Genomic DNA, 13,902 nt, shown 5'->3' on the forward strand with positions numbered 1-13,902 from the left:
AGGCGAGGAAGAGGAAACATCAGTCATATTGTTTAACTGAAAACTAAACTAAAAAGTAGTATGTGAAACAAAGGTTTCACGATATTGAAGAACATGTAACATGTTGTGAAGGGAGGGTATATTGTACAAAGAAGGCAAACTACTGATAAGGAGAGCAAATTCTCTAATCCATCCATTCTTCAAGTAAATGGACCATACATCTTAGAATTGGATGTTATGTCATATGCCCTACATTATTTAATATGATGATAGTATTGTACATACAAAATGCTGGTGCAGGTGTCACTCTATTTGCATATGATCGCGCTCTATGGGTTAGGAGCAGGAACACCTGAGGAGTTTGAAAGGAGAATCAACAAAGCATTACAAAAAACTTCAGGCTGGGAAAATGCATGAGGTGTCAAGTTCTCACTGCTAAAACCAAAGGATTGATCTTTATAAAAAGGAAAGCTACAAAGGAGAGTACACTGTCTCTCTATGAAGTATAACTAGATAGAGTTAAGATTTAAATCCCTCGGAGTAATATTTGATATTCAGTTACTTTCAAAAGATCATAGAGACTCTGTGTTAAGGATAAATGCAAAAGGAGGATCAGCGTGCTTTAAAGTATTGGTCAGACTAATTGGGGAGCTAATAAGAAAACCCTGCAGGTGGTTTAGAGGGAGAGTGACTTAGTTATCAACTAAGATTGGTAAGTTTTAGGTCAGCATAAAAATAAAAAACTTGCAAAATTAGATTTAGTACATTCCAGGCACTAAAAGCAGTGTGCGGTGCATTTATTACAACACCTATGGGTATGCTACACAGATATTCTAGTGAAATGCCAGTTACACTGAGTAAAACTACTAGACCTTACTTTCTGGGCCAAAATTAAAGGGAATCGCAGTGATGAAACTGCCACCCAAATGTATGAGTTTTGATTGGGAATTCTTAAGTACCTAGTGTTAGAACTCTGCATTCCATTTGAGTTAAAATGTGGATGTCCGAACTGAAAGACAAGAAAAAGCTAAACTCAAAACTTAGTCATGGGGAAACAAGTTATGGATGGAAAGTCATCAGTCCAAATGTGGCTTTACAATTATTTTATAAACTTAAGAGTGTAGAAGACTATGGCTATGTCTAGATTGCACCCCTTTTCCATAAAAGGGATGCAAATTAGACACAGCGCAATTGCAAATGAAGCAGGAATTTAAATCTTCCCTGCTTCATTTGCATAAACACGGCTGCCGCTTTTTTTCCAGCTCGGAGCTTTGCCGGCAAAAAGCGCCATTCTAGACGCGGGTCTTTGGGAAAATAAAGCCTTTTCCGAAAGATCCCTTATTCCTGATTTTAAGAGGAATAAGGGATCTTTCGGAAAAGGCTTTATTTTCTGAAAGACCTGTGTCTAGACTGGTGCTTTTTGCCAGCAAAGCCCCGAGCCGGAAAAAAGTGGCAGCCATGTTTATGCAAATGAACCGGGGAAGATTTAAATCCCCGCTTCATTTGCAATTGCGATGTGTCTAATTTGCATCCCTTTTATGAAAAAGGGGTGCAATCTAGACACAGCCTATAGGTATAAAAACTGAAGTGTGCCACTATATGAAAAGTGGAGTTGTTTTTGAAAATACATAGGTGAGTCCAAAAAATGGAAAAATAGGAAGAGTGAAGATAGTTTATTTTATACCAGAATTTGGAATTAATGCATGTGGAAGAATATCCATTTTTGTGGCTGTCATGACAGCTGAGCTAGTGTTATGCTAGTAATGCTAGTGTTAAACTGCAGCGGCGGTCATTTTTTCAGACTCAGTATCAGATCATATTAGGGATGTAAGTGAGTAGTTGACTAACCGATGAGCCTAGGCTTTTATTGGTCAGTTGAGTCTACTACTCACATTTCCTCTCCCCTGCTGCCTTGGTCTGTATCAGAGGCAGCAAGGTGAGGGAAGCAGGCTTAAAAGCCGGTTCCCCCCAGCACTGTCACCGCAGAGCTGCCTGCCTTCCCCTGAGCTGCTGCCTCTATCAGAAGCAACCTCTGCCCCCCGCCCCTGTCCGCAGAGGGTCTCAGTAAGCTTGGCTCAGTCCAGGTCCAGGAGCTACCCCTGCTGTGGCTCTGCAGTAAAAAACGTTGTAGGGGTGCCTGCCTGCGCAGCTCTTACATTTAAACTGCAGAGCCACAGCAGGGGTAGCTCGAGTGAAATACCCGCTTCCTAACATCCCTAGATCATATGGCAATAAAAAGGTGTATTTGTAAATAATAGTGTTTTAATCAATGAAATCATGTTTCTGATTTGTACATATGGGGATACATGAAGCATTAGCTTAGATCCCAGCACATATCAGGATAACTGGTAACAAAGTGGCTGAAAAAAGCAGCTAAAATCTCTGAAAGAAATAGAGAGATTGACACACAAATATCCCTGAGTAAACAGGAATTCAGAAGTCTGGTACCAAACATTTAAAAGAGGAATGGCAAAAAAAATTGGATTAATGAAAAATGACCATTTTTTTAAATTGTCCCCTAGAGTTGAGGATAATTACATGTTTCAAGGCCAAGATAGGAAAAAGGAAATGATTTTGTTTAGAATACTTACTGGTTGTGGTTTCAATGAAAATCTTAATCAAATCAGTAAGCACGAAGATGGATTCAGTTCATGCTGAAAGGTAAAAGAAATAATTGATTACCTGTCCTGGATGTGTAAGTGCTTTGATAGAGGGAAAAGCTGTTTGAGGAGTTTATATGGCTTAAGGTAACAATTGCTATGTTGTTTAATAAAAATATCAGGGAAATGGTGATAGGTTTGGTCACAGGAACCTCCTTGGGAGTTGGGACTATCATCACTGTGCTGGAAATATCACTGAACCTGCCAACTTGCCTTTTGGGGCGCCCCACTACCTTATCCCTTCATAGTCTTAAGGATATTGCCATAAAGCATATGGATAGCCCTGTGATAATGAGGTAGTATTAGGTGTCGTTACATTCTCTTGTTACGTTACTTGAAAGAAGGCAGAAGTGAACTAGCCACACTCAACTGGCCAGATAGCCACAGTGGCTGGCATGTTAGGCACCATGGTTTTAATCAGTGAGCGTATCTAAACTAGACTTTTTTAACCCAAATTGTTTGCCAGTTAACTAAAAGTGGATAATACATCTTTAAAAGCTATCATGAACTCCTGCTGCCAAATGTATATTCAAGGATATAAACATTTGTTCTATGCCCCATGCCTTGTTCCCACATAAATTGTATTGTGCTACTTCAACTGTACCAATACAGTGAAAGTGAAATTGACAGGATTCCCCTAGTTATATCCGTATAAAAATGCAGTTATATCAGTATAAAAATGCTTATTCCCATATGGCAAGAGGAGTAAATTACAGCTGCTCCCCGAGTTACGAACAAGTTACGGACCAACACTTGGTCCCTAACTCGAAGTGTTTGTAACTCGGATCCTATAGTTACATGGCGACCACCCTGTTCGTAAGCACAGCTCGCCGTTCATAACTCAGATCCGCATTTACGATCACTTTAGTCGTAAGTGCGGATGGTCGTAAGTGGAGCTGGTCATAACTCGGGGAGCGGCTGTATGAGCACAAGGCACCTTTGTACTGATGAGCCTGTGACCACACTAGCTGATGTACAAGTATTTGTTAAAAAATCACCCATTACTCCAGCTAAAATACTTGTAAGTTGCATGCTGTCCACTTCCGAGTGTAAAATACTAATGTTTGAGTGTCCACATTATCATCTGTAAGCAATTGGCAATTTATTAAGTCAGTAAAAAGTCTTGTGTGGACAATGTGGTGTATAATAACTTATTGGAAGAACTTAAATTCTTAGTAAATTCTTCTCAAGTCTTTAAATTTCTAAATTCTTCACTTGGTTGTCTTTCTAAAAGATATACTGAAGTTCAAGCACAAATACTTGTTGGGCTTTTTGCTGGAATTATTAGGTGAAATACTATGACTTTTATTATGCATGGGTCCTTTAGATATTAGGCTCTATGTAAGTATAACTTTGTAAGGGGATATTTAATAAGACTGAAAGGCAGCAGATTTTAAAAACTATTTTACCAGTATTAACAGAACACACAATTAGCCCATGAAACTCACTGCCATAAATTGAGGTTAAAAAATGGTGTAGGTAGTTATATTGATAATGAGAGCACTCAGTTACAATAAATAATAAAAAACAAATGAAGAAAAAGCTAGTGCATAAGCTAATTTCTGACAGAAGAGTTGAGTAATATTTGGGGGGGTTATTGCATCGTTGACGATGTCAAGGGTTTTGCACTTTCTTTTGAAGCATCTGGTGCTGTGCGCTGTCAGAGACAGGATACCATCTCCCCACAGCTAAGCACGTAGATCTGGCCTGTTTATTCTGAGAGGTATTGTGACCATGTGGATCAGATTTAGGGCTGCTTTATTACACACCTGTGTTCTGTTTCTGTTCCAAACCTCTGATAGAAGGCCCCTCTTGATGACATGGCTCCCATTCCAGGGCGCTCTCCCGCAAGTCAAAGACCATTTTTGCTGATGAGCAGGAACAATTGACTTGTTGATATGTAAGAGGGACAACCATGCCAGGCTAGTTCAGTTGGAACATTCCGAGTATTAAGGGAGCAAGTTCTGCTGTGCAAATGCAAATAGTGAGTTTGGACTTAATCCTGAAAGGGGCAGAGTGCTCAGGCACTGAACCAGCAAACCTCTTAAGCACATACCATACTCTTAAAATTAAGCATGTGGTTAGTCCATTCAGTGGGTCCACTCTTGTGCTTAAAATTGTTGTATTGGCTCAGAACCAAAGTACTCCGCATGTTGCTGAAGTCATAAGGACTACCCATGTGCCCACTGCAAATTCTTTGTCAGATTCTGAAGGTTCTGGAGTTGGGGGGCTAGGAAGGGAAAGGCAGTCAATTTTAACATTCTTGAAAACAGATGCACCATTTTTCTCAGACTTTCCTAAAAAAAAAAAATTAATCTGAGGCAGAGACTAAGCACAGAAAACTTCACCCTTGATGGGTTGTTTCTTATGGGTATGAGCAACTAAAAGCAAGGGTCTTCTAATGGCCTCAACTATCAGTGCTATTAATTCCATTAGATAAAACTACATAAGAATATTTTACAGATGCACGGTTAAGGCCTCCAAAGTGTTTAAAAAAAATCTGCCACCTTTTGCCATAAGAACGGCCATACTGGGTCAGACCAATGGTCCATCTCACCCAGTATCCTGTCTGCCGACAGTGGCCAATACCAGATGCCCCAGAGGGAGGGAATACAACAAGCAATCCTTACGTGATCCCTCCCATCACCCATTTCCAGACAAACCATGTGAAATAGTATTTTGTGACAAAATTCATGCTATTTTTCACCTGTGATTCACAGCCCTCCCATGCTTTATGAAAATTGGCTTACGAATATTCAGAATTCAAAGACATGGATCACGTGACATATCTTTATAGTCAGGGCTTGAAGAACCATGGCGAAAGCCACTCGCCAGCTGTGCATGCACAAGAGCCGCATTGCGCATGCGTGTGCTGCCGGTAAATGGGGCGCCAGGCTGAAATCTACTCGCACTGGGCAAGTAGATTCAATAGATTGTCGAGCCTTGTTTATAGTTATGATCTGCTGAAGGTGTCTATTCTATTTCTGTGCATGTACTGTTCTTTGTGATGTTAGAAATGACATGTAAACCTGCTTATTGATTTAGAATTGGTATGGAGAGCCATTCCTGATACTTAAAATCTTAATGGTGCTCAAGGTAATGACCTACGAATAGCTTTGTTTTTCCTGTAGGCCCAAACTATAGATAGTCCTAGAATGATATGTTACTATGCTGGAATCCATCTTGAATCTGGTATTTTTCCATGGGAGAGATTAAAATAAAGACTTCCCCCGGGGTGGGAAACCTATTGAAAGAATGTACAACAATCAATGTCTTCAGCTAGCTTTTGATATTGCCTCCCCACCCAAAGAGGGGACACATGAAGAAATCTGAAAACAAAGAACTCTAAAGACACACAAAGCTATAGACCTAGGCCAAACAAAAAATCAATGGTCTTGAGCACTTTTACCTAAATAAAGACAAGGGCAAGGAATACTAGTGTATTAGTCTTAATGGGCATGTTTTGTTTGTTTTGGCTTAGGAACTTACTTCGATCTGTCTGCTTTCACTTGCTATCGCTTAAATCCTTCATTTTATACTTAATGACACTGGTTTATGATCAAGTCCAGTGTAAATCATTGCTACCTGGGGGAGGGGGAGCCACAGCTGTACATATCTCTCATGATAAGTAGGACTGACCTTATGAACGTTCTCTGTGTAAAACTTTTAAGCAGAGTAAGATGGATTTATTTAGGGTTTTGGTCCTCTTAGGGCTGGGCTCCTCGTTACTGTTAACGTTCCTGTAACTGAAACTTCCCAAGGTGATCTGGTTCAGTATCTGTTCAACCCAGCCAAGGCACAGAACTGTGGTAACCAGAGCTTCTGGCCCAGCAGGAGAGGGTGGTGGGTGCTCCAGAGGGTAGTCTGGCTGACTCAGTGGTATAACCAGCACATCAGGTGATAGTCCCCAGGGGACCTCAGTGATCCAACCCATCACAATGATATAACAATGAAGTTGTTTACAACTTTACGTATGGTTGTGCAGCAACTTGTAATGGTTTTAATTCTGTTAATTTTACATTTATTTCATTATGGTAATGGTCTAATACCTTTTTTCTGAAGTAAGCTTTTTATATTATACATTATCTATTTTATTGTCTGCTGCATGTATTTAATTTTGTCACTAACTGTATACAAATATATAGGGACATGCTGGCATGCCAGGTCCCAGCAAAAGACTGTTTAGTGTTAATGCTTCTAAGTTGCTGCATGAGTTAATCTTACTTATAAATCTCTATTCTATGCCATCAGGTGTTGAAGTGTTTGCTTTGTTTGTTTGCTCTAAAACTGTAAATCCACACGGCCAGAAGGAAAACATTGCTAAATGTGAAACACTAGTTTACCACAAGAGGGGTCATCCCTTACCCAACAATAGAAGGCCTCTTGACATCAAAGAAGCCATTGTGGAACATCCGTGGACAAAAGACTTTGATTGCTCCCCACAAACCCAGGAAGTGGAGATGTGCAGAAATTCTCCTCAGCTCGAACTCTGGGAGAAGGGGATAAAAATTCCTGTCAAGAAAAATTATCCCTGTGCTGCTTGGAGTTCATAGAGTGCAATGTTTCTAAGCATATGCAAGGGGTCTCCAAGCTTAGTGCTAAAAGACCTAAAACTTGCATATTAGAGCAATGTTTATATCCTTTTGAAACTACTGAAATTCATTTGTGTGTATATATTTTACCTATTTGAACTGTGTAAATAACTTTTTCCTAATTAATAAATCTTTAGTTTATTACAGGATTGGCTACAAGTGTTGTCATTGGTAAGAGATCCAAGATAATTATGATACTAACATAGCTATCAATTTAGGTGGATTGTATACACCAGTTCATTTTCACTATTGTTGCACTTTATAGTTAATCTATAGTACCAAGGACTCTGACATACACAAAACTAATGTTGCACATTGTATCTAAGGACGCAGGAAAAAACAATTGTATGTTGTATTGTAGAAATAGCTTGTGGTACTATAAATACAGATCCATACACACCCACAAGGAGGCAGGATTAAGGCAGTGTGTGTAGCCAGAACTTGAGGTGTGTACTGGTTTATAACTAGTCTTGGAAGCATTTGATTTTTGTTAGTAAATGTCTATAAAGGTCAGTTTCATTTTACACGCACAAATCAATAAAAATATTTCCATTGATTATTGTAATTTACAGACACGCAACGTAAGACAAATGCTGCTTGAGAACTTTGATTTAGGGAAAATTATTCTATGTATTTTGACAAGTCGTGTTGACAATTTGTGTGTTAGCTGTCCGTTTTAACTTATTAACTAATTCTTACTTCCCCATAATTTCCCACAACAATGAACATTTAAATTGATAAAAATAATAAAAGCTTAAAACCAATAATTTTGCTTAATTTTGGCAATTTAACTGGGTAAAAATATAAACAGTGTTTCAAAATTATGGCCAACTTGTTGAAAGAGTTTTTCCAGGCCTACTTATGAGAATTTCAGTGTGTCCTTTTAATGTTTCATGTCACTTTTTTTTTCTTTCATGGTGTTTCCAAGGCTTTTTTTAAAAATGGTTAGAAAATAAGAATTCAATAGTCTAAAGTAATTTAGCTGGACTCAGTCAGAACACTCCCAAGCATGTTATGAAGTTGAATCTTAAACAGCTTGAAGCATAGGCATATCGAGCCACTAAATATAACATAGCAGAGCTCTGCATGGCAGACATCTACCAAAGCTGTACACATGCTAAGGCATTTCCCAGCTCTTCTCCTGAGCAGGTTGTCATCTGTCCTTGAGTCTGTTGGGGGAAATGAGAGGAGTTGGGGTTGCTGGAGCCTGGAGTTGAGGCGTTTTGGAGCCATTGAGTTTGAAACCATGTTTGTGTAGAAAACATACATAGCAAACTCCTGGCAATTTCCCTGCACACCTGTGCTTCTAAACACACACACACACACACACACACACACACACACACACACACACACACACACACACACACACACACACACACACACACACACACACACACACACACACACACACACACACACACACACACACACACACACACACACACACACACACACACCTTTTTTCCAGATGCACAGCCAGGAGTGCTAGGCTCCATAACATCTGCAGAAACTGAGGAAAGGGGGCTCCTTCAAAGTGTAGCCCAGTTACTCTTGCATGTGTGTACTTTCTTTCCTTCGTTAGTTTCACGCTGTACAAGATTAGTAAGAAAACCTTGCACATTGTACAGCATGTATGGTAGGTAATTTCTGAAGGCTCATAATTGTCAAAGTCTAGAGCCGTTTTCCTAGAGACATTCAAATGCATTTCTCTGTGATCACTACAGGCAGTCCCCGGGTTATGTACAAGATAGGGACTGTAGGTTTATTCTTAAGTTGAATTTGTATGTAAGTCGGAACTGGTACATATTGTAGGGGAAACTCTAGCCAAACATTTATCCAGAGCTCAGTTTTATTCTCCCACACCTCACTTCCCTCAGTCCTGCAGACCAGGGAGATGCGGAGCGGCTTTTCTCGCCGCGGAGGACGCGGGCGGCGGGACCGCGGTGCGTCTCAGTGGTCTGCTGGGGGGGAAGCAGCTAGTGCGGGGTTGCCTCACCCCGTTTGTAAGTAGGGATCCGATGTAAGTAGGGATCCGATGTAAGTCGGATCCATGTAACCCGGGGACTGCCTGTATTTCTCTGCCAAATTCCAACATTTTACCCAAGTGACTTCAGCATTAGAGCGGTCTTTAAAAGCAAGGTATTTTTATAATGGGAACGATTAATTCTTTTACTCCTCCTCCTCACCACCTATTCAAAAGATGATTGAAAAGTTTTTGCAGAAATTTTGCAAAATAGCTTATTCTGAGGAAGAGCCTAAATATAAAACATTTCTGTCTCATGGGTTTTGAGGAATTGAGTGACACAAGAAGCCATGGTCTTGGAATGGGCGGTCCCACTGTAATCGTCTTGACAATGGAAGAAGTGGCCAAGGGCCAGTGGAATCTCTATCAGTAGAGAGATACTAGGCAAAACCAGGGATCGTTTAATTCCCTTCCAATCCCAATGATTCTAGGATTAAATTAGAGCACCTAAGAAAACAATTGTGTAGAATGAATGGTTAATGATTTTATTTTCTTTCTCCAGACTTGTCAAGTGTGCCAGATGATGCTGCCTAACCAGTGCTGCTACTGTGCTCATCAAAGAATCCATACTCACAAGTCCCCCTACTGCTGCCCAGAGTGTGGAACGTTGTGCCGATCAGCCTATTTCCAAACCCATGTCAAGGAGAATTGCCTACATTACTCTCGCAAAGTTGGCTACAGGTTTGTGCTGCTTCAAAGGGTCTGTCTGGGAATGTGAGGAAAAATGGAATCCCATGTCAGCTCTTTGGAAAGAAGACAGATTTTTCATGATCTGTTAGAGAAAATTAGGCAGATTGAGGTGCGAGGGGTTACAAAAGCTGAATCCAGAATCTCATTAAAAGATTTTTAATATATTAATATCATGAAGATCACTTCCTGCCACCAGTTTGAAAAATTGATAAAGCCTGTTTATTTGGGTTCATAATTGCGCGCACAACTCAACTAAGGAAAGCATTCTGAAGAAGCAAAACAGGTTTAAAAATATGTAATGAGACAAAGATGACAGTAAATCAAAGCTATTGGAAATCATTTCTGAGCACTGAAATGAATTTGAGCTCACTTCAAAAGAAAATAAATTGGCTCTTTTGAAAACATTGGCCCCGAAATCTTTCCAGTGTTATACCTGGAAGCATCAGTCCCACTCAAGCTCAAATTTATTTTTTACCGTCAGCTTTCTATTTAGAAAGATATGTGCTTTCAACAATAATACCTGGCTATCTCTATAACTAGGGAATTTAACATCACAGCCATGTTCTCCAAAATAAGGATCTTCCACAAATCTGCTGAAGAATTTTGTTTTTCAGATACGTACCACACAGATATTTGCAAGATTGTAAGATCCATTTGGTTCAATGAAGTGTGTATCCAGGAGCTGATTACAGCTTCCTGAAGGTATGTTTACACAACAAAGAAAAACCCATGGTTGGTCTGTGCCAGCTGACTCAGGCTGCAGGGCTGTTTCAGCCTTATGAAGCCTGAACTCTGGGAATGACCCACCCAGCTCTAAACCAGATGTCTGTAGCACAGATTGGCTGGCATAGGCCTGTGTGGGTTTTTCTTTGTTACCCAGATTATTTTTGCATATCTGTACCATTCCTGGAGTAGGTTAGAGTAATCTAAGAGCCGCTCATACTTCAGACAAGCTAACTGTGGTACCAGACAGATCATAAAGTGCCAGATGCAGCAGTATCCTAGTCATGCCCCCTCTCTACCTCCTTTCATTCATATGGGCTGAGTGGTTCACATAGAAACCAGGTACATATCTTCATGCCAGCTGCAAGCTCCCCCATGCTAGACGAATTCTCAGCTAGACAAATCTGATGGCTTTCAAGTCCCTTTGGATTGCAAGAATATAGTAGAAAGTCTTGTTCTATGAAATTTAGCATGCCTTGCAGTATACAACATTTTGTGTACTCTGTGGCCTCATGGATCTAGAGTCCATAGATTCTACAGCACTCTGGAAATTCTGTAACTGATGCCAATAAATTTATAAAATAAAGATTTTTACTGAATTAAGTATAAAAGTAAATAGTAATCCATTGCATTCCTCTGCTGTTTTCATATTAAATTCAATTTATTTTGCACTATCTGTTCACACTATTTTTCAGGAATATGCCACTCTTTTAAATGTTGAAGTTGAAAGCCTATTAAGATAATAGTAGAGAGATTGTGTTTTTTCTTTTGCAACCCGGAGGGCCAAAAACTTTACAATGAACTGTGAGATTCTGAATCACACTTCTGAGGCGGGGGGGGTGAATTCTGCTGTTGTTTTCAGGGCTGCAGGAATTCACAGGGTACTGGTAACAATTTCAAATTTATTACAAAAAGGAACAAATAATTGTAATTTTTCTCATAACTGGAAAGCTGGAACAGAGAGCTGTCAAATAGCATGTTTCATCACCTACCTTTGTTCTCCAGTGTGACATTTGGATTGCTTCCTGAATGCATGTGCCTTTTGTAGATGCTTTGTGGTAATATCCCCTTGTTCCCATGTTTACCACTGTGAAGGGGATTTTGTATGGCAGCATCATTTGTGTTGTGTCCTAGAGGAAAATCTTTGAGTAAGCAGTTCATTTTAGAAAGAACAGGATTTTTGTGAAAGTACAGGGGAGCAGTGAGGTCACCATTGTTGCTGTTAGTTCTGTGTGAATCCCTACCCCTTCTTTGATGTTGAGGCCCACTACAAGGGATTTTTAAATTAGCAGCTAAGAACCTCAATCATAAACCAAGAATGCATCGCGCTAGGCATTGTACACATCAGACCAGAACAAAAAGAGGATTCCTACACCATGGAGCTAAAAATCCAAAAACAGGACGAGACAACAGATGGAGACAACAAGCAGATAAGAGGATTGGGAAACAACGAGCCAAGACTATCCAACTTGAAAAGCAGTGGTCACAGCACACTGGCTGCTTGTATCTACTTGAGCAGCATTCTTGTGCACTGCAGATGAGGAGCTTTGAGAGAGCTATTTCCACAAGCCCTTGAGTGGCTGGTCAGTGCTGTGAAGATCCTGTTTCCTGCTGGTGTGTTAGAGATCTTTTCTAAAATGAAGAAACCTGGGAAATACATACATACAACCACTGTTAGGGCCAGGGTCTACACATAACATACCTGACGCCAAACCTGAGTGGATGCGGTTTCCAGAGCAGTGCAGAGGAACAGATCAGACGGTGTCATAGCCTGGTTTATTTGAAGTGGTGGGAGTTAGGAGAGGCTGCTGGAGGCTGGCATTCCAGTGACAGAGTTAGGCTTGATCAGCACTTCCAACTTACGTCAGTTTCCACACCCCTGAGCAACCGACTCATGCTGACCAAACGCCCAGTGTGAACAGTGCTGTCTCGCTGACAGGGCTTCTCCCACTCACATAGCTGCCCCCCTCTCCAGGAGGTGGCGTATCTATGCCAATAAGAGACTCCTCATTGGCGTAGGTAGCCTCTTCACTAAGTGCTACAGCAGAGCAGCTGCACCCAGATAGTGTTGTAAGTGTAGACAAGCCCTATGGTTGTCACACACAGTTGTTCATGCCTGGTACTACTGGCAAAGCTGTGTGGATGCAGCTTTGCCAGTGTAAGCATTGTACTATAGCCATAGCCTTAGTGGTGAAGAAAGTCAGATGCAGAGAGGTGGGCTGGGTGTACTGTCCCTGGAGGCTGATCTTTGCTCTTTTTCCAGCAGACCTGTGCCCTCCCAGTCATTTCAACCTCTTCAGTATTTTTGTTTTTCTCCCTCAGTTTGTGTCCATGTTGCTGGTACTGAAGTGCCTGGTGCAATACTAGAGACAGTCTCTTCAGAGTTGTATAGGTGGGGACATATGATATTCCAACTGAAAACCAAAATACCTTTTATTACTGCCAGATTGAGCTGCATTGTAGTGGTGTTTACTGTTTTTTACTCTCTTAGGTTTCTTGTGACAAGCTGTGATATGGATCATTTTCTCCAGATTTATTAGTTGCATTTTTCTAAGCTGAATCACATTTTGTTCTTCCCTGTATTCTTAGTTTCTCTAAGCCCCTTTTGCATTATTTCTTTCTCACAAATGATGGACATTCCACAGCATTGTATGATTCATGAATTCCTTTGACTTTCTGCTTACTGCCCCTTACTGGAGACCACTACTGAAGAGGTCGTATGAGAGCTGTCACAGTATCCTGGTGCTCTTCACTCTTGTGTTTCCATTTGAAGTTGCAGAGAAGAGATGCCTGGTGTTTGTAATGCAGATTTATTTTACCCCTCTGCCTTCCAGGTGTATCCACTGTGGCGTTGTCTTTATGTCGCTAGCTATGCTGAAAGTGCACATTCACGAGAAACACTGCGAAGTCTTCCACAAATGTTCTTTCTGTCCAATGGCCTTCAAATCTGCAGACAGCACCACTGCTCATATTACTAGCCAGCATCCAGAAGAGCCTCACAAGACTACTCAGTAAGTGCCCTGAGCGTTTGGAAGCATTTGCTCACTTTACGGTTTGCTGGATGTTTTGTGCAGACTGTGTTAGCCACTGGATGACTCTGGAACTGACATTCTCTCCCACTTCCACGTCTCCTCCTCTTCTTCTCCTTCCTTTACCTGTCACACTCGGAGAAAGAAGAGGAGGATAAAGCTGCTACTTTTGCTGTTAGCCGGGAACTCAGGCTCTGCCAAGC

The 13,902-nt window shown here is 40.8% G+C and overlaps 1 protein-coding gene and 1 long non-coding RNA gene across 6 annotated transcripts in view; one reads left to right on the plus strand and one right to left on the minus strand.

Moving 5' to 3' along the window:
* ZNF592 (zinc finger protein 592) overlaps positions 1-13,902 on the plus strand; it is a 65,179-nt gene that overhangs the window by 32,716 nt on the left and 18,561 nt on the right. For all 5 annotated transcript variants that reach the window (XM_075897462.1, XM_075897463.1, XM_006128023.4 and 2 more), the window contains 2 exons: positions 9,760-9,938; positions 13,505-13,681. In XM_075897462.1, the coding sequence (XP_075753577.1) occupies positions 9,760-9,938; positions 13,505-13,681 (356 nt within the window). The remainder of the gene's footprint in view (positions 1-9,759; positions 9,939-13,504; positions 13,682-13,902) is intronic.
* LOC112546591 (uncharacterized) lies at positions 208-6,417 on the minus strand. Its single transcript, XR_003090327.2, has 3 exons — positions 6,279-6,417; positions 2,571-2,633; positions 208-331 (listed from the first exon to the last, which is right to left on the minus strand). It is a non-coding gene; the product is annotated as an uncharacterized LOC112546591 (long non-coding RNA).

The sequence above is a fragment of the Pelodiscus sinensis genome, chromosome 14 (genome assembly GCF_049634645.1).
Source record: "Pelodiscus sinensis isolate JC-2024 chromosome 14, ASM4963464v1, whole genome shotgun sequence".
In the NCBI taxonomy this organism is placed as follows: domain Eukaryota; kingdom Metazoa; phylum Chordata; order Testudines; family Trionychidae; genus Pelodiscus; species Pelodiscus sinensis.